The sequence below is a fragment of the Pelodiscus sinensis genome, chromosome 6 (assembly GCF_052426305.1).
Source record: "Pelodiscus sinensis isolate ZL-2025 chromosome 6, ASM5242630v1, whole genome shotgun sequence".
In the NCBI taxonomy this organism is placed as follows: Eukaryota; Metazoa; Chordata; order Testudines; family Trionychidae; genus Pelodiscus; species Pelodiscus sinensis.
In genome coordinates, this window is record NC_143057.1 from 82,096,127 (window position 1) to 82,118,921 (window position 22,795).

At 42.1% G+C, this 22,795-nt stretch overlaps 1 protein-coding gene across 5 annotated transcripts in view; it reads right to left on the reverse strand.

Annotated features, from left to right (window-relative positions):
* The window catches only part of MSH3 (mutS homolog 3), a 220,513-nt gene that overhangs the window by 82,263 nt on the left and 115,455 nt on the right, over positions 1 to 22,795 (reverse strand). For all 5 annotated transcript variants that reach the window (XM_075932217.2, XM_089779326.1, XM_089779329.1 and 2 more), the window contains one exon: positions 12,784 to 12,952. In XM_075932217.2, coding sequence (XP_075788332.1) covers positions 12,784 to 12,952 — 169 coding nt within the window. The remainder of the gene's footprint in view (positions 1 to 12,783; positions 12,953 to 22,795) is intronic.

A 22,795-nucleotide genomic window follows, 5' to 3' on the forward strand; every position in this document is an offset into this window, starting at 1 on the left:
AGCAGCTGGGGCGCTGCCGGTTGGTCCCGTAGTGCTGCTCTGGGCGCTACTGTATCAACCCGGCAGTATCCCAGCTGCTCTGCCCCAGGCGTCCTGATTCAGCCGCTGCTGGTCAGTTTCAGCAGCAGCTGAATCAGGACGCCTGGGGCAGAGCAGCTGGGGTACTGCTGGGTTGGTCCAGTAGCACCGAGGAGCGGCGCTACTGGAGCAACCCAGCAGCACCCCAGCTGCTCTGCCCCAGGTGTCCCCAAGTCAGCCGCTGCTGAAACTGACCAGCGCTGACTACAGGAAGCCCGAGGCAGAGTTGCTCTGCCCCGGGCTTCCTGGAATCAGCCGCTGATCAGTTTCAGCAGCGGCTGACTTGGGGACGCCTGGGGTTCTTAAGTTGAATCTGTATGTAAGAACTGGCATCCAGATTCAGCCTGTTAAAACTGATCAGCGGCTGATTCCAGGAAGCCAGGGGCAGAGCAACTCTGCCTCGGGCTTCCTGTAGTCAGCCGCTGGTCAGTTTCAGCAGCTGCTGAATCTGGATGCCAGTTCCGACTTACATACAGATTCAACTTAAGAACAAACCTACAGTCCCTATCTTGTATGTAACCCGGGGACTGCCTGTATTGCCTTGTCTAGAGGCAGCATAATTTTGGATTTTGTAAAGGGTTGGAGGTTCTATAGAAGCTTATGCTGCTTTTCCTGCACATCAGATATCACAACCTCCTGACTGACAGCCACCCTTTTGAATAAATCTTGAAATTGTTTTAGATCATCACTAGGTGAGGAATCATCTGGGATAACTGCTTCATCAGGTGCAGAAGATGTGTTATCATTTGGTGGCATGTCTCCTTGCTGGATGGTCAGATCAGCCTCAGTCTGCTCTTCTTCGTGGTCAATGCCCTCTGCAGAGAGCGTGGTGGGTTAAAGTGTGTAGATGACAGTGTGGTGTGACAGGTGTTGGTTCTCGGTTCGGTAAAATGGCGGGAGTCCCAGAGGCTTAAGGCCAAATACCCAGTGAAAATACAGAATGATGTCTAGACAATAAGTTTTAACAAAGAAGGAATGATGTATTAAACTGAACAACTTAAAATGAGCAATTACCCAGTATTTGCCACAAAACAATTGAACCACAACAATTTTTAAAACTCTACCTAAGTTACAGCTAAGTCAAATATCTACACATTTCAAAAACTGTTTCTTTAAACACACTGACAATAGCAAAGGTAAAAGTTACAACTGAGCAATATATTTTCTAACCTGTCTCTTTTAAACCTCTTAAACAGTGATGGTAAATTAGTTACCTACGAACTCAGCAACAACAACAACAGCACAAAGACATACAAGGAATCGGAGCATGCTCGAGATTCATACACCCCTTTTTAAATTCGGTGGGTGGGGGGCAGCCTTTGGGTGATCAGTCCTAAGCCAGACTCAGATTCTGTCTTTCAGGAGTAGTCCCCGAGCTTAGGGCTCAGGGGGTTTTATGTTATTGCCTATTACCATATTTGGTATTTTTTGTCTTCTGGGAGTGGCATGGGCGTGGTCTGGGTGCAGTGTGATGCCCATATATGGTGTTGAGTGCTGGACTCTGACAAGCTCCATTTTATTGGTAGATATGCCTTGTTGCTATCCATGTGACGTGCTGAGGTAGATCTCGGCTATGCGCGCGAGACCTGGCCAAGAGAACCCATACTTGACTGCCGGGACAATGGAGCTGTGTCTTTGTGCACAATAATGATAGGGGGACCAGCGGCTATGATGCTCAGGGTAGTATTTCCAGTCGGGGTGCCATGGGAGGTATTGATACTGTTGTAGCCTGTGTGCCTCATATGATGCACGTGCTCTCTCTTGGGATGAGTATTGTAAGGAGAGACTTATTTATGAGTAAAAGTTCCCCTCCCCCTTTTTTTTTTTTTGTAGTTTGCTGCAGCTTGGACTGCACTAAACTGTCTAACTATATAGAAACTGAAATAAGAGAACTGTTTTGTTTTGTTTTTTAAACTATCAACTCGTTAACCAGTGAAAAATTAAGAGGAACGGGTAAGGCTACACTATCTAGCCAATTTTCTTTTTTTCCTTCACAAAATTGACACAAGAAGTAGAGAGGTTGGAGCTCTGTCCATAGGCGAGGATGGTGAAGGAGGCACTGAAAGGAGTTGGGCTGTGTGTGCTAACTTAAAAAGTAGGAACACCATGCGCCTCTTCTGCATGCATAGCCCAAGTGGACATCTCTGTAAAAGTCTCAGATCCATGGCACTGGGACGAGCCCAACACCAACAGTGGAGCACCCATGGGGACATCAGTCCAAGAACAGACCAATCCGCACCTACAGACAACCCTCTAACCTCAAACAAATCCTTTCCAAAATTACGCAGCACACCTCCATCATACTCATCCAGGAACCCACCCTTGCAATCAACCCCAATGCCAACTCTGTCCAAACATCTATACAGGCAATATGACAGGACCTAAGCATGTAAACCACCACATTACAGGCTCGTACAACTGCATATCCACTGTTATCTATGCCATCAAGTGCCAGCAATGCCCTAATGCCATGTATATTGGCCAAACTAGACAGTGTCTACAAGAATTAGTGGACACAAATCGGATTTCCGAAAAAGAAACACACAGACCCCATTGGGGAATATTTTAACTTGCCTGGGCACTCACTCAATCTCAAAGTCACTGTATTATTTCAAACCAATTCCAAAAATCAACTCGACAGGGAAACTGTAGAACTTAATTTCATTTACAAATTTGATTTGTACAACAGAAGTCTAAATAAAGACATCGTCTGGACAGCCTTCTACATTCCACTCCTAATGACATAAAAAAACAAACAAACAAAGGGTGCTTAAAGTGGGTACGAAGTATTCTTATCAGCTTCATTTAGCGTGGACACTGACAATTTCTTTCCCCTTTTTTTTCTTTTTCTTCCTCTCTCCCCACATACTCTCTCTGGGCTATGTATTTGAAAACTGCATCCATCCCTTAAACTCCATTCATCTGAAGAACTGAGTTGTGCCCACAAAAGGTCATGATACTATCTATATTTTTAGTTAGTCTCCAAGATGCTGCAAGACGATTTATTGTTTTATAAGTTAATGTGAATTGTTATATAGACAGCTAGGAATTGTCTTAACCACAATGCCAGCTCTTTTTTCAAATAGCCATATAGAGAAAAAAAATCCCTTTTCTCTGGATAGCTGATTGCCATTAACTAGCCAGAGGCTAACATCCTGCATAATCCATGAACAAACTATTTTCTGTGACTAGCTACTCTGCAAGTGCCTCTTGACTGGATACTGAAATTCTCAGTGATAGGTCTACAACTAACAGGGATGAATGACCATATTCCCATCCACTCTAACCTAAAGTATCAAATACAATCCAATTTGAAGAGAGATTACTTTCTAAGTAAGAGTCTTCCACCAGGGTAAATGAGGAACTGGAGAAACAATGCATTCAGATGACTCAAGTATGGGTAACAAGGTAAGGAGAGTCAAAGATGAACAGCTATATTTGCTGTGGGCATAGTGACTAAGAATTGGAGGCAGTGACCAATTAGCGTGCAGAAATTCATAGAAATCAAGTAGAACATGTGGTAAAAGGAGGAAGAGAACATTTAAGTAACAGCTGGAGCTGATAGGACATTTTAAAAGGAATGTTTTTCCATTGGAAAACAATTAGTTGAAACCAAACTATTGCTAATTTGGGAAGGAGTGATGTGGCCAGTGTCCCTGCTGTGTCCCTCCCTAGCCACCACCACTGACTATAACTGCTATGATTTAGACTTAGTCTACACTTCAAACTTTAAAGTTCAGCTACAACTGGCTTTAATGTGGCAGTGTGGTCATGGCACCAGAGCTACGAGAAAGCTCTCCCAGCATTCTAGGTAAACCACTTTCATGGGGGAGTAACTAACAGAACTGGGTTCCTGTTTATACTGGCACTTTACAGCACTGTAACTTGCTGCACTCAGAGATGTGGTTTTTTTACACTCCCGAGCAAGAAAGTAACAGTGCAATAAAGTGTCAATGCAGACAAATCCCTAGGTAAACAGCCTTCCTCCCTCACAAACTCAACCTAGTCAACACCCTAAACATAGTCTTTTGTAATAAGGGAAAGAAGAACAGCAAGAACAAAAGATTCCATAAAGTCCACTATGGACACTATGCAGCTGTTGATCTGGGAAGCATTTAGATGTCACAATGCCCGGCCTTATAAAATTCCTAAAACTGATAAATTACATAATGAGATAGATGCAGGTTGGAGCAAAGCCACACAGGGGCTTTAAAGCGAGGAGAGTAAACGGTTTCTAACAATAATAGGATTGCTGGTAGATTTATTTTTACAGCTTACCTCCTGATTAACTTATGATAGGATGGAGCACTGCAACCCATACATACTCTATATTTATTATCTAATGAATTTGAACCAAATTAGTCAGTTTGTTCTGCTAACACCTGTAGCAAAAAGTGAATGTAGAGATTTCAACATCACCTAGAAAATACTGAATGGTAATGCTTTTTCATCCTTTAATTCTTAGTACTATCAGATAAGCACTTGTTATATTTTTATTAAATGGTGACTGAAGCACGGCTTATGCCATAAAGGAAGCAAACCATTGCCAGATGCATCAGGAATTTTCCAATCCTTGCACAGAACAAATAGTGCTGCTATCACTAACTAGACAAACCTCTCTTCTGTTTAATATCTAAAATGAACGGCATTAGAGGTCCGGAAACAAAAGATTAGACAGACATGGGTGTAGCTTCATATGTTGTAGAACAATCCATCTGCCAAAATGGAGTGGAATTATCTGAATTCCAAGAGGAAATTAACACAAAATTTAAGTCAATATGAGTTGTAGGTGTTACCCGTCTGAAAATTATGCCCCATGCTTAGATTCTTAAGTTTGGCTTTAACAGTCACTCTTTAGGCAACTGGTTTATAAAATTTTGGCCCATGGTTCTTTGCATGATTACATGTTTTCTACCCAGAGTTTCCTGACTGGAAAGGTGAACTGCTCAAGTCTTTCCTACAGATTTCCAGATTATACCCCTATTCCTCAACCAACTCCAGTGAAGAAATATTAAACTAAAGGTGAACAGTCAAGAAAAACAGAAAATAATTTAAGCAAAGATTTCTAGGGTGCATCCATTACAGACAGAAACAGTACTTATTAGTAATTTACTGTCAGAGTACTTCCTCTTCTCCCATCCTGTGATAATTCCAAACAGCAAGTTACATAGCACCCTTTACTAGCATGAGGGGAAGGCAAATGATGAAAAACGTAGTAAAGTTATAAGAATACACTCCATTTCCCACCTACAGTAAATTTTTAAGGCATCAATTCCCAGCCAAAAAGAGTCCCCCACAGCACAAGGTGAGGATGAAGGAATTCAGGGTGGAAGACAAGTAGGGATTATGACAATAAATTACTAGTAAGTAATTTGTCTTTGCCACTTATTCCCTTCTTCTCCCATCTTTCCAATAAATGTAGGCCCAACCAATAGGTATAGAAAGCAGACTCAAAAGAGATGGGCTTCCATGAAAGATGACTTGAATAATCTTTCAGCGTTAACTCTGCCCCGTCACCTATATTCTCCTAAGAAAGTATCATGACATTTGAGGATCACTCAGAATTTCTGCCTCACAGTTTTCCAGTTTCTGGACCTCAGCCTTCTTAGCCAAGAACGTAGAAATGCATCTTTTCTAACAAAAGGTGGAGTCCTGAGTAACTGTCTACAAGTCAGGTTCACAAGTCATGAACATAAGAACAGCTGTACTGGGTCAGACCAAAGGTCCATCTAGCCCAGTATCCTGTCTGCCGACAGTGGCCAGCATCAAGTGCCCCAGAGAGGGTGGACCGAAAACAATGATCAAGCGATTTGTCTCCTGCCATCCCTCTCCAGCCTATGACAGACAGAGGCCAAGAACACCATTTTATCCCCTGGCTAATAGCCTTTTATGGACCTAACCGCCATGAAACTATCTAGCTTCTCTTTAAACTCTATTATAGTCCTAGCCTTCACAGCCTCCTCTGGCAAAGAGTTCCACAGGCTGACTACGCGCTGTGTGAAGAAGAACTTTCTTTTAATAGTTTTAAACCTGCTCCCCATTAATTTCATTTGGTGTCCTCTAGTTCTTCTATTTAGGGAACTAATAAATAACTTTTCTTTATCGGCCCTCTCCACACCACTCATGATTTTATAGACCTCTATCATATCCCCCCCTCAGTCTCCTCTTTTCTAAACTGAAAAGTCCCAGTCTCCTTAACCTCTCCTCATATGGGACCCGTTCCAAACCCCTAATCATTTTAGTTGCCCTTTTCTAAACCCTTTCCAAGGCGAAAATATCTTTTTTGAGGTGAGGAGACCACATCTGTACACAGTATTCAAGATGTGGGCGTACCATAGTTTTATACAGGGGCAGTAAGATATTCTGGGTCTTATTTTCTATCCCTTTCTTAATAATTCCTAGCATCCTATTTGCCTTTTTGACCGCCGCTGCACACTGTGTGGAAGTTTTCAGAGAACTGTCCACGATAATTCCAAGATCTCTTTCCTGATTTGTCGTAGCCAAATTTGCCCCCATCATACTGTACGTATAGTTGGGGTTATTTTTCCCCGATGTGCATTACTTTATACTTATCCACATTAAATTTCATTTGCCATTTTGTTGCCCGATCACTCAGTTTGATGAGATCTTCTTGGAGTCCCTCACAGTCTGCTTCTGTCTTGACTATCCTAAACAGTTTGGTATCATCTGCAAACTTTACCACCTCACTGCTTACCCATTTCTCCAGATCATTTATGAATAAGTTGAAAAGGATTGGTCCCAGGCCTGACCCTTGGGAGACACCATTAGTTACCCCTCTCCATTATGAAAATGTACCATTTATTCCTACCCTTTGTTTACTGTCTTTTAACCAGTTCTCAATCCAAGAAAGGACCTTCCCTCTTAGCCCATGGCCATGTAATTTATACAAGAGCCTTTGGTGAGGGACCTTGTCAAAGGCTTTCTGAAAATCTAAGTATACGATATCTACTGGAACCCCCTTGTCCACATGTTTGTTAACCCCTTCAAAGAACTCTAATAGATTAGTAAAACAGGATTTCCCTTTATAGAAACCATGTTGACTTTAGTCCAACAAATTATGTTCTTCTTCATGCTTCACAATTTTATTCTTTACTATTGTTTCGACTAATTTGCCCGGTACTGAAGTTAGACTTACCAGTCTGCAATTGCCAGGATTGCCTCTAGAGCCCTTTTTAAATATTGGTGTCGCATTGGCTGCCTTCCAGTTAGTAGGCACGGAAGCCGATTTAAAGGATAGGTTACAAACCACAGATAATAGCTCAGCAATTTCGCATTTGAGTTCTTTTAGAACCCTTGGGTGAATGCCACCCGGTCCCGGAGATTTGTTAACATTAAGTTTTTCTATTTGTTCCAAAACCTCCTCTAATGACACTTCAATCCGGGACAGTTCCTCAGATTCATCACCCACAAGGGACGGTGCAGATTTGGGAATCTCCCCAACGTCCTCAGCCATGAAGACTGAAGCAAAGAAATCATTTAGTTTCTCCGCAATGGCTTTATCGTCCTTGATTGCTCCTTTTATAGCTCGATCATCTAGGGGACCCACAGGTTTTTTTAGCAGGCTTCCTGCTTCTAATGTACTTAAAAAAAAATTTGTTATTTCTTTTTGAGTTTTTGGCTAGCTGTTTCTCAAAATCTTTTTTTGCTTTTCTCAGTACATTTTTACACTTGGTTTGACAGTGTTTATGTTCCTTTCTATTTATCTCACTAGGATTGGACTTCCACTTCTTAAAAGATACCTTTTTGTCCCTTACTGTTTCTTTTAAACAGTGGTTAAGCCACGGTGACTCTTTTTTAGGTCTCTTGCTATGTTTTTTAATTTGGGCTATACATTTAAGTTGGGCCTCTATTACGGTGTCTTTAAAAAGTTTCCATGCAGCTTTCAGGGATTTGGCTCTAGTCTCTGTGCCTTTTAATTTCTGTTTAACTAACCTCCTCATTTTTGTGTAATTCCCCTTTTTGAAATTAAATGCCAGGGTGCTGGACTGCTGAGGTGTTCTTCCCACCACAGGAGTGTTGAATGTTATTATATTATGGTCACTATTCCCAAGCGGTCCTGTAACAGTTATTTCCTGGACCTGATCCTGTGCTCCACTCAGGAGTGAATTGAGAATTGCCTCTGTCCCTGTGGGTTCCTGCACCAGCTGCTCCAAGAAGCAGTCATTTAAACCACTGAGAAATTTTATCTCTGCTTCTCTTCCTGAGGTGACATGTATCCAGTCAATATGGGGGTAATTAAAATCCCCCATTATTATAGAGTTCTCTATTTTGGTAGCCTCTCTAATCTCCCTCAACATTTCAATGTCAGTATCGCTGTCCTGGTCAGGTGGTCGGTAATATATCCCTACTGCTAATTTCTTATTATTGGAGCATGGAGTTACTATCCATAGCGATTCTGAACAAACAAGAAGGGTGCTTGTGACTCATCATCACCCTTTTACCCATAAGATTGTTTTATTCTTTAAGGCTACAGCTACACTGCACGCTTTTTGCGCAAGAATGGCTGTTCTTGAGCAGAAACTTGTGGAGCATCTACACTGAACGCGCGTTCTTGCACAAGTAAATTTACAGTAAAGCATCAAAAGAGAGGGCTTCTTACCCAAGAGATATTCCTCTCCCCATGAGGAAGAAGCCCTCTTGCACAAGAGCTCTTGTGCAAGAAGGCAGTGTGGACAGGCAACAAGGGTTTCTTGCACAAGAAACTGCTATGGCTAAAATGGCCATCAGAGCTTTCTTGTGCAAGAGAGAGTCCACACTGCTGTGGATGCTCTTGCGCAAAAGCACATGGCAGTGTGGACGTGCTCTTGCGCAAGACATTTCATGCAACAACTCTTGCACAAAACAGTTCTTGCACAAAAAGCCTGCAGTGTAGAGGTAGCCCTAGGAGTGTAATAATGCTTTTAGTATTATGGAAGAACTTGTAATATTTACTTTAATCTTACAATATTTTGTACTAGATCTGTTTTTATAAAAGCAACTATGTAATTTTTGTTTGTGTGAATGTTATTAGTCTGAAAACCAGCCCAGCATACAGATGATCAGAAGAGGGGTCGGAGACTTGGGAGTGCAAAGGAACTATTAAATGATTCCACAGTATGCTGTGACATATGAGGGGCAGACTGGCAACTCTGATCTTAGAAGCCAGCACTCCCAACAAATCCCATCAAAGCCAGGGTGGGGCAACATCCAGAAAAATCAGCAGCAGACTGATATTAAACAACAATGAAAACTATCTCCAGATAAATAAATACATGGTGCAAACTGACTGATTACAACATAGATTTGCATGAGAAGAGATTCCCATAAAAGATGTGGTGTCCTTGCTTGGTTCTTCAGGTTCCGTCCTGCCAATATTCTGGTGCATTGGTCTACTGACAGAGCCTGGCTCCTCCCTTGCACTCAGGCTAACCAGCCACTAGGTTGATGCAAGCAACAGACTGGGAACTATAACAAAGTTAGTAGGACTGGGATGTGTGTGTATACACATGCACATCTGAGGACGGATGCATATGCTTTATTTTGTATTCTCAATGAACACAGCATATTGCCTTTTCCTTTAAAAAGATGTGTGCTTCTTATAAGCATAGCATGCACCCTTATGAAACACACCATGAGCACTGGGGTTGGAATGTAAGCCAGTTCATAGCAGGTGTGGGTGCAGGGGGTAATCCTGGTTCTTGATGCACACCCTTTCAACTCTCACTACAGTATTACCCAGCATGCTAGAGATAATACAGTTTTCAGAAGAGCAGTGCTCCAGTCTGTGATTCTATAACTGTGACTCCACCTCTGGGGTAAGGCTTTGCAATCACCTAAGTAGAATCAATATAAGCAAGCACTCAAAAAAAACCAGTTACTCAAAATCTTGTGGTTATTCTTTAAAAAGGTGTTGCTAATATCTATGAGCAGATGTAGATGAGATCCTTTGCAATGAGACCAGAAGACCTTTCATTCAGTCTGCCATCACCATAAACAGTTCAAGTTTCATACGTTTTGTGCACTCAAAGTAAAAGACGAGCGCCCATCAAGCGTCCAGTAAATGGCATATTTGTTCCCAGCTGCTCATACGAGGTTTAGGGTCAACAGAGAGGACAATATTCTGTTTGGAGTGAAATTCCAACACAACCTTTGGAAGGAACTCCAGGTGAGGTCTAAGCTGTACTTTGTCCTTAAAGAAAACCCATATAGCAGGGTTCCCAAATGCTTGGCCCATGATTGCACAAAAAGGCTGGCTGGGGGGAGGACATTTCTGTTACTTCCCCCAAGCTCCATCCCTTCGCGTTCCACCCTCTTCCCCCCATGGCACCCTATCTCTTCAGGACATGGCTTCAGGGATCACCGGGAGGGCCTCGCATGGCACAGCACCAGCAGTCAGGACTCCCTCTCCTTCCCTGCCCACACTCTCCATGCAGCAAGGGCTGAAGGGAAGCAGAGCACAGTGGGGCATGGGCCAGGAGTGTGAGATCCTCATCATAAAGGGAGGGTTGGAATTGAGGGCCTTAAGTTCCGAGACCCTCCTCACTAAAGGAATGGTAACTTGAAAGGTAACCTTCCATGATGGATAGAGAAGTGACCAAGTAGTAGTACGGCTCTGCTCAGTGGTGGTTAGACCTCAGCTGAAGTACTATGCCTAATTTTGATCAGCACTGTATAGAAAAGACAGAAAGAAACTGGAAAGGATCCAGAGGCAAGCAACAAAGATGATCAAAGGGATGAAATACAAGCCATATGAACAAAGGCCAAAGGAATTGGCACATTTAGTTTGGAAAAGAAACTTAATAGTGATCTTCAAATACTTGAAATGCTGCTGCTAAGAAGAAGAAAAGTTGTTCTCTTTTGCCACAGGATAAGAGGCAATGACGTCAAGCTACAGGGCAACAGATTTAAATTAAATCTCCGGAAAAATTTTGTAACTGTACAAACAGTAGGATAATGGAACAAACTGCCTAGGGAGTTTGTGGAAGCTCTTTCACAGGAGATTTTCAAAAAGAGGCTGGATAGACATCTGTCTTGGAGGATTTAGACACAACAAATCCTGCATCTTAAAAGGGGATTAGACTAGATGTTCTTTCTAACCCAGGCCTGGGCAAAATATGGCCCGTGGGCCAGATCCAGCCTGCCAAGCCACCAGATCCAGATCCAGATCCAGCCCATGGAGCCAACAAGGGAGCCCCAGGCAGGCTCTCTAGCTTGCCCTGCAGCCCTGCTCACCGTGAAGAAAAGTGGCTGCAGGGTTCTGTTTCTGTTTTGATACAAACTGGAGAGAAAAAGTTTCAGGATCCCCCCCCAGCACATTTCCATTGGCCAGTTTCTCACAGAAACCGGCTAATGGGAGCCGTTTGTTAGAATAACAGGCAGCTAAGAAGAATCACACCCTCTCTCCTGAGCTCAGTTATTCATGAAACAAATAGCCAGGCAGGCTGGCTGGCAAACATTTTAAGCTCTGCAGGCAGCTGACAAGATTCTTGGCCCCAACCTGTTTCTGGCACCGCAGTCCTTTCCTGACTCAACTCTTGCCCCCCCAATCTATCTTCTAGAACTGGAAGGAACCTTGAAAGATCATCGAGTCCAGACCCTTGCCCTCACGGCAGGACCAAGTACCATCCCCGACAGATTTACCCCAGATCCCTAACTATCGCCCTCATGGATTGAACTCACAACCTTGGGTTTAGCAGGCCAATGCTCAAACCGCTGAGCTATCCCTCCCCCCTTACACCTGCTGTCTCCCTGTTACAACCATACCCCCTCCCAGATCTGGCACCCAATCTCCTGCCCCAGATCATAAACTCCTCCCATCGTAGGTCACATCCCAAAGCCCTGCACTCCAGTCCCCTACCCTAGGTCACAACCTCCGGCTGCATCCCAACTCCCTCCCAGACTCCGGTCTCCCTTCTGCACCCCAGTCCCTTACCCCAAGCTCCCTTCTGCACCCAACCTCCATTCCAGACCCCACATCTCTATTAATATCATGTAAGAGTGCGGTCCTTGACCACTTTCCAAAATTAATGCCCACCCCTGTTCTAACTCTATGACTCTACTCCTTCACTGGTCTCTGTATAACCATCTGTTTTATACTTTGATTGCAAGCGCTTTGGGACAGAGATCATATTTTTGTTTTGTGTTCGTATAGAATCTATCACAAGGAGTCCTGGTCAGGGTAGGACTCCTGAATACTATAGAAATAGAAATAAATTTAAAAATGAGAGAAGAGAAAGACAAATTAAAATAATTGTACAGAAAAGAAAAATATTTTAAAAAACTGGTTAAAATTTCTAACTGTACTTCCTGGTTCAATAAAGATCTCAGAATATTATATCAGAAATATTTTACCGACAGTCTCAATTCAACCACATTAACAGTCTTTGGAAGCAAATTACCAATGGAAGCAAAATATTGATGAACCTAACTGAACCACACTAAAATGAATTCCAGTCTCTCAAAAACCCTAAAGTAACTGCCAAGATAGAATACCCATGGTGAAGTAAATAAAAAAGCAGTAAGAATAATATAACTGAAAATAACAAGACAGTACAACAATGTATCCTAACAGGCCTCTTCTCACAGACAGAATTGCTTTTATTTAGAGACATAATTTAAATAATCTTTCAGGTAAACCTAAGCTATTTGATTGTGCAAATCCAGGTAGGTGCATACACAAAATGACCTGTGAGATATTTATATTACCTCTTGTCCTGATACCGTAACATACTCGGCATATGGGTTCTTTATCAGTTGTCGTATTTCTTGCAGATGAAATTGGATCTGAGAAATCACCGTCTGAATGTCATCCTTCCGCCTTCTGATAGTAGGGAAGTCTGTAAGATCCTTGAACAATTGGGTTTTATCTCCAGTTCTATTTACAGGAAACAGAAAAAGTGGTGAATTCCATAATTTGACTGTTCCAGCACAATTGTTTATTTCCATCATAAACACAAATTATCTGGTGCCCACAAAGTTTTGAGTGCACCATATTATGCATTTGCCTCTTGCTCGCTCGCTCAAAATGCACAAAACATGTAACTTCACAAGGAGAAAAACATACATTCTGCAGATATGATCTCACTTATTTTGGGCCCCCATGTACATATGAACTTTGATTACATGATCACACAATATTTTTCTACCTTAACAGTAAGGCACTACCATCCCCACCTATAATAGAAATATTTTTATTTTAGAATAAATACAAAAATGTAATCTTTCTGCTGCCACATTGTAATCTATTAAGTGATAAAAAAGTGGACACCAATAGGATAGCTTCTTGGTTTTCATAATTCTAGGAAAGACATAATAAACTGGACAAAGATGCTCTCATCAATTTGTCAAGATTGTTCTCAATTCTAATCCTGTTCACCAAAGTGTTTGCAAATCTGCCCAGCTTTGTGTCATCTGTAAATTTTATAAGCATATTTTCCATTCCGTTATCGAAGTCATTAACAAAGTGGACAAGCAACTGAACATAAGCTCCCAGCCAGTGTTCGCTCTACGCTGCACAGCAGCATAGCTTCATGGGTGATCAATCAGCCCTACCCAGTCAGAGGCTCAGGGCTAAGTGGACAGATCTGACTGACTGGTTGGGGCTGACTGTGAAGCTGTGCTGCACAGTTTAGAGGGAACACTGCTCCCGGTGTACAGTCCCCCGCTGGCCCCGCTCCCAGTGGCACTTGCTCCTGAAATGTACAAAAGCTCTCCCAGACCTATAATTAACAGGTACTTCTTTTACTGTTATACCTATCTATCTATCTTGATTTCTGTTATTTCCACTCCAACTCATCTGATCAGGTGGGTTTTACCCACGATAGCTCATGATTTTATATATTTTTTATTAGTCTCCAAGGTGTCACAGGACTACTCATTTTTAAAGTTACAGACTACCATAGCTACCCCTTTGAGGCTTATTATGAACAAGAAGCAGGTAGCATTATCTCCTGAAAATGTAAACAAATGTATTTGTCTGAGTGACTGTCTGAACAAAAAAACAGGGCTGTGGGCATTTGTAGGCTGTACAGTTTTACATTCTTTGAATTCTAAATTAAATATAGCCGCATTCAATTTTACATTTGGAAGTTTAACTTTCATAATAAAGAAATTGCCCTATAGTATTTGTATTAGCTGCATTGAAAACTACTGTTTCTTTTATTTTTTACAGTGCAAACCAATAAAAATAAAGTGAGCACGGTATACTTTTTTTCTGTGTTGTAATTGATAAATAGAATACAATTTAAATATTTGTGGGTGTTTTCTACATTTTCAAATGTATTTATTTCAATCTGTTGAATTGCATTATTAATTTTTAACCATGATTAATTTTTATCACTGACAGTTCTAGTTGAAGTTAGACTAGAGATTTAATGGCTCCTTTTGGCCTGAAAAACTCATAATCTATGGAACACTTACTGAACTTGTTGAACATACAGCTTTATAAGTTTTCTGTACCTAGAAGTTTGTTGCAGCAGTATGTTGTGTCAGGATTACAGACAACAAAAACCTCCTTATGGAGAGGCAGACAGCACCAAATCATCAGTAATTCTATGCAGAAATTTATGAAGAAACTTTTTTTTTTGCACAAAAGAGGGTCTTAATACATAAATCTTTAGGAATACTTAAATAAGGTATTACTGCTGATCACTGATTACAAGAGCAACAATTGCTCAATTAAAATATTTGATAAAAAATAGTAATTTATTTTATAATTTTATGGTCAAAGTGAACACATGTAATATATTACATCAATTAATTACATGTCATTTCATTAATGGGGAAGTATACATTTTTCTCTTTAGGTATGTCTACACAGAAGTGTTATTTCGGAATAACGTTATTCCGAAATAACAATGTCAAAATAACTAATTGCTTGTAGTGTAGACACGAACTATGTCAAAATAATGTCGAGCTGGAGGACTTCTTACTCTGACTCCTATAACCCTCATTTTACCAGGTGTAAGGGAAGTTGGAGGAAGATGCTCTACCTCACCGCCAAAATCCAAAATAAGGTACTTAAACTACGCAATTGATGTAGCTCAAGTTGGGGACTTATTTCAGCTTTAGCCCTGCTGTGTAGACATGTCCATACTTTCAATAAAATATGAACAAAAAGATTAAAAGATGTGACCCTGAGCTATTTCCATCAGAAGTTTCTGTTCACAGTAAGTTGAAGAAAAGAAGATGCATTTTGATGGATGCATCTCAGAATAGCGAACTTCCTCTTTTCAAATACTGTTCAATTTCCATTCAAGTGAAACTTCCATTTCCTTGAAATCTTTCATTCTGCCCTCCCTGTAAGCTCTTTTCCAGGTGATTTAAAACAATGTTTGAATGTTTGGGTCAATGGAAATCACTGAAAACATTTGCATAAACAGTAAAATGTAATTCAAGCAAAGGTGTAGTCATTTCAGCTACAAATTTGTTGAGATAACATACAATACCAGGAAATATTCAGGAATAAAATACAACACTGGAACCATTTTGTATGTTTCTACTAACTCAGACAAACTGAGGGCTGGAATTTCTGTGATGGAATTTGTGAATTAATTGCATGATTAATTGTGGTTAAATTTTCATAACATTAATTTTATCATCTGACAGCCCTAGTTAATAATGGGCTCAATATAGGAGCAACTAAACAAAATTCTATGGTAATATATAGAAACTCTGACTGGATGATCTAATGGTTGCCCGTGGCTTGAAAATCTCTGAATATATCAAACACTGAGGTGGAGATATTTCAGCCACAAACAAACAGTTCTACAAATTCCATTGAAGTATACAACACTACATTGCTGCTCTGTGAATCTCATAGTAACACAAATGATCTAAATGGTTTACCTAAGTGGCTCTCAAAACTTTTCAGACTATTGTACACTCTTCAGGAGTCTGATTTGTCTTGACTACCACCAAGTTTTGCCTCACTTAGCCCTGGTCTACACTTGGTCCATAGTCTGAAATAACCCCCCAACTTTGCATTAATAAATTGTGTGTCCACACCACCAAGCCCATTATTTCAGAATAATGGGCCACAGAATTCAAACTCTGTACTCCTGCTTTTCATCAGGAATAACGCTAATTCCAAATTGTAAGTTTGAAATAACGTTAGCATGGACACTCCGGTGCCACTAATTTCAACTAATTTGCTTTCAGGGGCCTCCTGCAGCTGTCAGCTCTGACTGCTATGGCCACACCTGGTGTCTCCACTGCTCTCCTCCTCCTGCAGAGCTGTAAAAGTCCGAGGAACAGGAGAAGAGCTGGTCTCACATGGCCAGCTTCATGAGCCCTGGGTGAGAAAGCACCATGGTGAGACATGAGTGCCCCCAATTCCCCCTAGGACTCTCCGACAGCTGCTAGCACGTCTGTTGATCCTACAGCTCCACTCCCCAGTGATGCAAAAGAGCTCTGGCCTGGACTGGATGTGGAGATCCTGAACCTCACTGAGATGTGGGGGGAGGAGTCCAACCTCCAGGATCGCCACACCAAGAAAAAGAACATAGACATCTACAATAGGATCGCCACCAGCCAGGCAGAGAAAGGCCACAGCAGGAGCCTGGAGCAGGGCAGGCTCAAAATAAAAAAGCTGTGCCAGGCCTACCATAAGGCCATGGAGCAGAGAGAACACCCTGGAGCAGCACTTCAGATTGCTGCTATTATGAGCAGTTGAATGCCATCCTGGGGGTGGGGGAGGAGGCTGGTTCTCTCTCCCACTGTGGTCATTGAGTCTGGCCAAGACATGCCTGGCATCAGCCTGCAGAAGGGCAGGTTGGCAAAGGATGACGACGACACGGAGGTAGCGGCAGCCAGCCAGGCAACAATGTCCAAGAGCCAGGAGCTGCTCCTGATCTTGGAGTTGGTCTCCTCTCCCCCCCCATACCAGGGCATCTTTCAGGCTTCCTATTACTCTGGGAAGGGCACTGCTGGTGAGTTCTCTAGCTTTCCCTAGCTACAAGCAGGGTCAGGTGACTGGCTGCAAGCTCCTCTCAGCGTACTCAGTGTGGGGGTTGCACAACAGCTTCTTCACGTATGTACATGGAGCACCAGTCCGGAGCACTCAGCTTCATGACGCTCTCACACAAGAACTACTTGATCCTTCTCACCAGGTTCCTGGAGAGGCCTGCCTTATTCCAGCCTCCTTGGTGGGACACCTTCCCACAGCAAGCCACCACTAAGGTGGCAGCCAGAGCATACAGGCCACCCAGAGGCAGGCACCAGTCTCAGTCCCTCCCTGAGCCCTCTCCGCCATTCCAGATTCTTTTCCCATTCCCTCCCGTTGTATGTCCCTCAAATAAAGATTCCTGTTTTTAAAGAACAACGTATTTATTGTTTGCTCTGGAGGGAAGGGGGAGATGGGAGAAGGTGGGACAGGGGAAGGGAGAGAGGAGAAGGGAGGGGTGGGGGTTGAAAGGCACACACAGGGAATACAGGGGCCCTTTGTGGACAGCCATGAGGGAGAGTATCAGAACTGGCCTTGCATAAAACTGTCCTTCAAGGCTTCTCTGATGAGCACAGCCCCTTGTTATGCTCTCCTGATGCCATTGGTGTTCTGATAAGGTGTTCTGCCTCAGCCATCCACCCTGGCAGAAAAGTCTCCCCTTTGTTTTCACACAGGTTGCAGAAACATCACAAAGGAGACGTTGCACTCGCTGAGGTCCAGGTGAGTGAGGAGACTCCTGAACCTCTCCTTTACATGCCCGAATGCACATTCTGCCACCATTCTACACCTGCTCATCCTGGTGTTGCAGTCTTTCTTACTGGGGTCCAGGCTTCCCATGTAGGGCATCACAAGCCAAGGGTAGGCTGCGTCACCTAGGATCATGATGGGAAGGTCTATCTCTCTAACTCTGATGTTGTCATCTGGGAAAAAAGTGTCTGTGTGCATCTTTCAAAAGAGGCAGGAGTTCCAAAAGATGAGAGTATCGTACACCTTTCCTGACCATCCAACACTGATGTTGATGCAGCATCTCTTGTGGTATGTAAGTGCCTGCAGCATCATGGAGAAGTATCCCTTTTGGTTGATGAACTCCAAGACACAGTTGGGGGCCAGGATGAGGATGTGTGTGCTGTCTATTCCCACCTCTTCCCTCTCACCCCCACAGCTGGAGGAGCCCACGGTGGCAAAGATGCTATTCACGTTGCCCAGAGTGACGACCCTCAGTAGCAGCACATGATTGATGGCCTTGGCTACTTCTATGAGCACACAAGCAATATGGATTTCCCCATCCCTAACTGGTTCCTGACTAAACAGTAGCAGTCCGACATATTGAGCTTCCAGAGGATGATGGTGTGAAAGCAGAACTAAGGGAGAGGAGATTTGGGTGGCCACTTCAGGTTTTGTCAGCAGCAGAGCAAGAGTCTGGTTCACTCTGACTCCTGCTAACGCGAGAGCTAGAAGAGACGCTGCGTTCGCCTCTCTGTCTCGCTCTCCAAGATAAGAGTGGAATGCTGACCTCAGTGAGAACCTTGGAGATAAGACAGTGTCCGATGGGAACTGAGTGGGCAGGGAAGTAATTGTTTAATGTTATATGTAACTGAAAGGTATATATATATTGGTTTTTAATTGTTTTGTATTTGAAGATCCGCTTATGCTGTCTTCCCTTGCAATACTGCTCGAATAAACTGCCTCTGGCAACTTGTTGCTTAAACACAACACAGAGTGAAGGCTCGGTATCTTCCACAATGGCCATGCACTTCTGCATGGGGATGGTGGGTCTCATGCAGGTGTCCTGTTGCCGGAGGGGCAAGCCACCTCGTAACTCCAAGAAGGTGGCCTTGTGCATGCGACAGTTGTTCATCCACTGCTGATCATCCAATCCCTGCATGATGGAACAGACTGAGCTCAACTCCCAACACCAGAAGCAGCATTCAACTGCGTCTAGGGGATTGAGGGGCATGCGCAGCAGAAGCACTGGGACTTGGTTGAGAAGGGACTGCAGGCCACACCAGGGTTCATGCTCCTCCTCCTCCTCCTCCTCCTGCTGGAACAACATGCTGGGGGGTCCGGAGTCCAGTGGGGAGCCCTGAGGGATCTGCTGTTGGACATCTTGAGGCGCAGCACAGGAGCCATGAGCATGGCACTGCTTTAAAGCTGCTTTGTCCAGCTCCATGGTGGCAGTGCTATGGTGTCCGCATGGGCAACTGCAGCACGAGAAGGGGCGTGCTCACCATGCCCTTTTCTGTCTCACAACTGGGGAGGTGTGCCTGGCAAGATGCAAGCATAGAGAGGAGCTTGTGTAAGCAGTTGGTGCAATTTGTTGGACTGAGCAGACACAGGAAGTATCCCTCCTGGCACACTCCCCATAGTGCTTCTGGGGGCTCTAAGTCCAAGGCAGGCTCCATTAAATGTGGATGCGCTATTTTGGGCTAATTTTGAGGCTTCCTCATAATGAGGACATGCAAGTTCGAATTTATTAAATCAGGTGCCCAAAAGTAAAAATTAGTTATTTCTAAATAGTTTTCTAGTGTAGACATGGCCTTAAAAATTATTTGCTTACAAAATCAGACAAAAATATGAAAGTGGCACAAAATGCTGTTACTAAAAAATGCTTACTGTTCTCATTTTACCATATCATTTATAAATCAACTGGAGTCTAAATCTTGTACTTATTTCAGTACATAGTATATAGAGCAGTATAAACAAATCACTGTCTTTATGAAATTTTAGTTTGCATTGACTTTGCCAGTGCTTTTAATATGTAGTCTGTTGAGAAGCTAGGCAAGTATATAGATATGTTAATGTACCTCCTCAGAGAACTCTATGTATTCCCAGGGGTAATGCAACCCTGGTTGAGAATCACAGATTTAACTAATTGTATTATACAGAAATAGTGTAGTCATTTAAGTAGTTTGTGAGCATTGTAGTGGTTCTCAATGTTTTCTGTTCTAGAAGTCATCAGAACCCATTCAAAGGAACAGTATGCATTAGGCTAGCCCTTGTATCTAATATATATTTTAGAAACTATGTGTGTCTATCCATCCAAGTTTCTGTTTGTTCATGAACTCCTCCTAAAAGGTAATAGCTAGGGCCACCAAATTTGCTATGCAGCTACCTCTTATGCTAACTTATAGCAAGGTAAAGATTTGATTGTGCCAGGATAATGGGATGTACCTGGAATTCAACTGTTTTTCATACAATGGAAAAGGAGGGGTCTGGGAGGAGGGACAGTTATACTGTAGAAGGACCATAGAAAGGCAACAAGACAGTAGAGATGGGAACCAGGACAGCTATAACCCCAATGAGTCAGCAGGAGGCAGGGATGGAGACAGGGACAGCTATCTGCTATATATTTAAGAGTTTGTCTGCGTGTGTCTGACCCCAAGCCAGGGAAAAATGCATCCCTCCACAAGGTGTGCCCCCTGCAGCTGCAGTGGCCATGGAAAGGCACTTCTCACCTGGCCCCAAGCTGCTGCACTTAGAGAGGACTGGGGTTCTCCTCTCTCCCTGGATCAGCCTGCATACTGAAGCCCACGTGTCCAGCCCCACTCACAACAATTATTTCAATGAAGAAAAACTAAACTTATTTGAGTTAAGGACCCAAGCAACACAGGGTAATTCTTCTGGTATTTACATATAGTAAATTAACAGGATTATCTGAGAGTCACCTGTACCAAATTAGTGTATTTTTGTTGCATAGGAAGAAAAAGACCATAATAGAGGTTTTATATCTGCAACAGAAAAGGCAACTCTTAATAAATTTAGTCTTTTTTTCCTGTTCTTAGTTCATGTAGCAGTCCTATAGACTTTTTTATTTGTAACTATTACACCATTTCCGATAAAACATTGCAGCTAGATTAGCAACAAATTGGCTGAATATTGATTTTTGTTGATTTTACATGCATATTTACTAAAAAGACCATGATGCATAATAAGAAAGTGGGGTGGAAGTGTGGTATTTGGCAGCATACTACACATCTGGTCACCCCAGGGACAGCAAGTGGCATATCCTGGCTCCTGAAAAACAGTTGGACAGTGATAGGAGTGACATTTGGGGTGACACCAGACTTATTTTGTAATGTAGTATCAGCCAAATCCCACCTCCTTACTCAATCACCATGTACAAAAAAGGGCAGTGTAGGGACGGGTATGACATTTGGCAATTTATTGCATAGGAACGAAGCTTCAGGTCAATGAATGGAACATCTCCACACCTTCAGGACAGTCTGTCAGTGGAGCATGTCATTTAACGTTACTGAAATGTATTTTGTCATATACATCCCAAATCTCTATAAGATTATTTAATAAATAAGTGTAAGCTAAATTTTCAAGCATATTACTGTGATATTTCTAAAAATTTTGACTTCTGAATGAGGAACTACAAACCATCAACAACAACCTGGTACCAAAAGCAAGAATTGGGAATAAGGAACAACTTCAGCCTCATGGCCAGCCTTTGGAACAATCCTGTTTTTCATATTCATGGACTCCATCAACAGGAATAATTCAAATGGAAAAGCTAAGACATTTGTACATGCAGATGACACAGCAATGTAGGCGACCCCAAAAGACAACGCTAAAGGAAATAACAAACCAGTGATATGGCCACCTAGACAGGCATGGGATGAAAACAAGCATTACTAAGATACAGGTCATGTGGCTCATTAGAGGTGCCACATAAATCAGACATAATAGTACTTACATAAAGAGATACATTTTGAAATGCAAGTTTTAGAACAAACGTCAAAGTCCCTGATACAGCTGATAAAATACAAGAAGCATTACTTTGCTGATTTGGATACATAGAGGGGATGAATGGAGGGGACCTTTTGAAGACAGCAAGGTAGAAGTAGTTACTAGGAAAGAGTGTTAGGAAAGCCAAAAAAGTGATGGATGGACTGCCTCAAAAAATACAGAAAGCAGATGGACCTTAGTAACATGGTGAACAAACGAAGATGCCTGATGTTTGCATGCAACCAGACTCTAGTCAACAGGATAAGGAGAAGAAGATTATTATGTATTAGCTGTGATATCTGATACCTGAAGAGGAAAAAAATCCAAGCCTGTTAAAAATAAGGTAGGAAAAAAACCTTACTAATTGTACCCGATCCAACCTCACTTTTCACAAAGCTAAAACTTGAACTACAGTTAGTAGTCAAGAGCATAACACTGATATAAGCTCTCACTCAGAGAACTTAATATAGATATTATACAAGAGAAATTAAAGCCAGCATTTTATAAAAGTGTATTTTTCAGAAATAATTTAACTGCCGATTAGTCTCATTTCCAGGGGAACTGTAGGAGAGAGACAGCTGCTAGCCAGCAGTTGATTATTAAAACTCTGTCATTGTCTCATGCTAGCTGTCTACTGAAAACAAAAATGGCAAATTTCAAAAAATGGCAACTTCAGATATTTAGACATTTTAGAGTTTTAAAGTCAGTAGTCCTTTTCAAAATATAATACAATATAAAATACAATGACAAAATATAATACAATATAAAATACAATGACAAAACCAACATCACTTATAGAATATCTATAGATATACAAAATACATGATGAAATGGGATAAAATACATATTTTTACTGACACAAGTATGAAACTCCTGCACTAGTTAAAATGTATAACAAAGCCAAGAGTGAGTTCTCCTGGTAAACACAAACAAATTCAAATAAACAATTTGCATTATGGTGATGATATTTTCTATTTATACTCTTTTAAACAAATGAAAAAATAGGCTAGCATTTTCCTTAGAACTATTTTTGTATTACTCTAT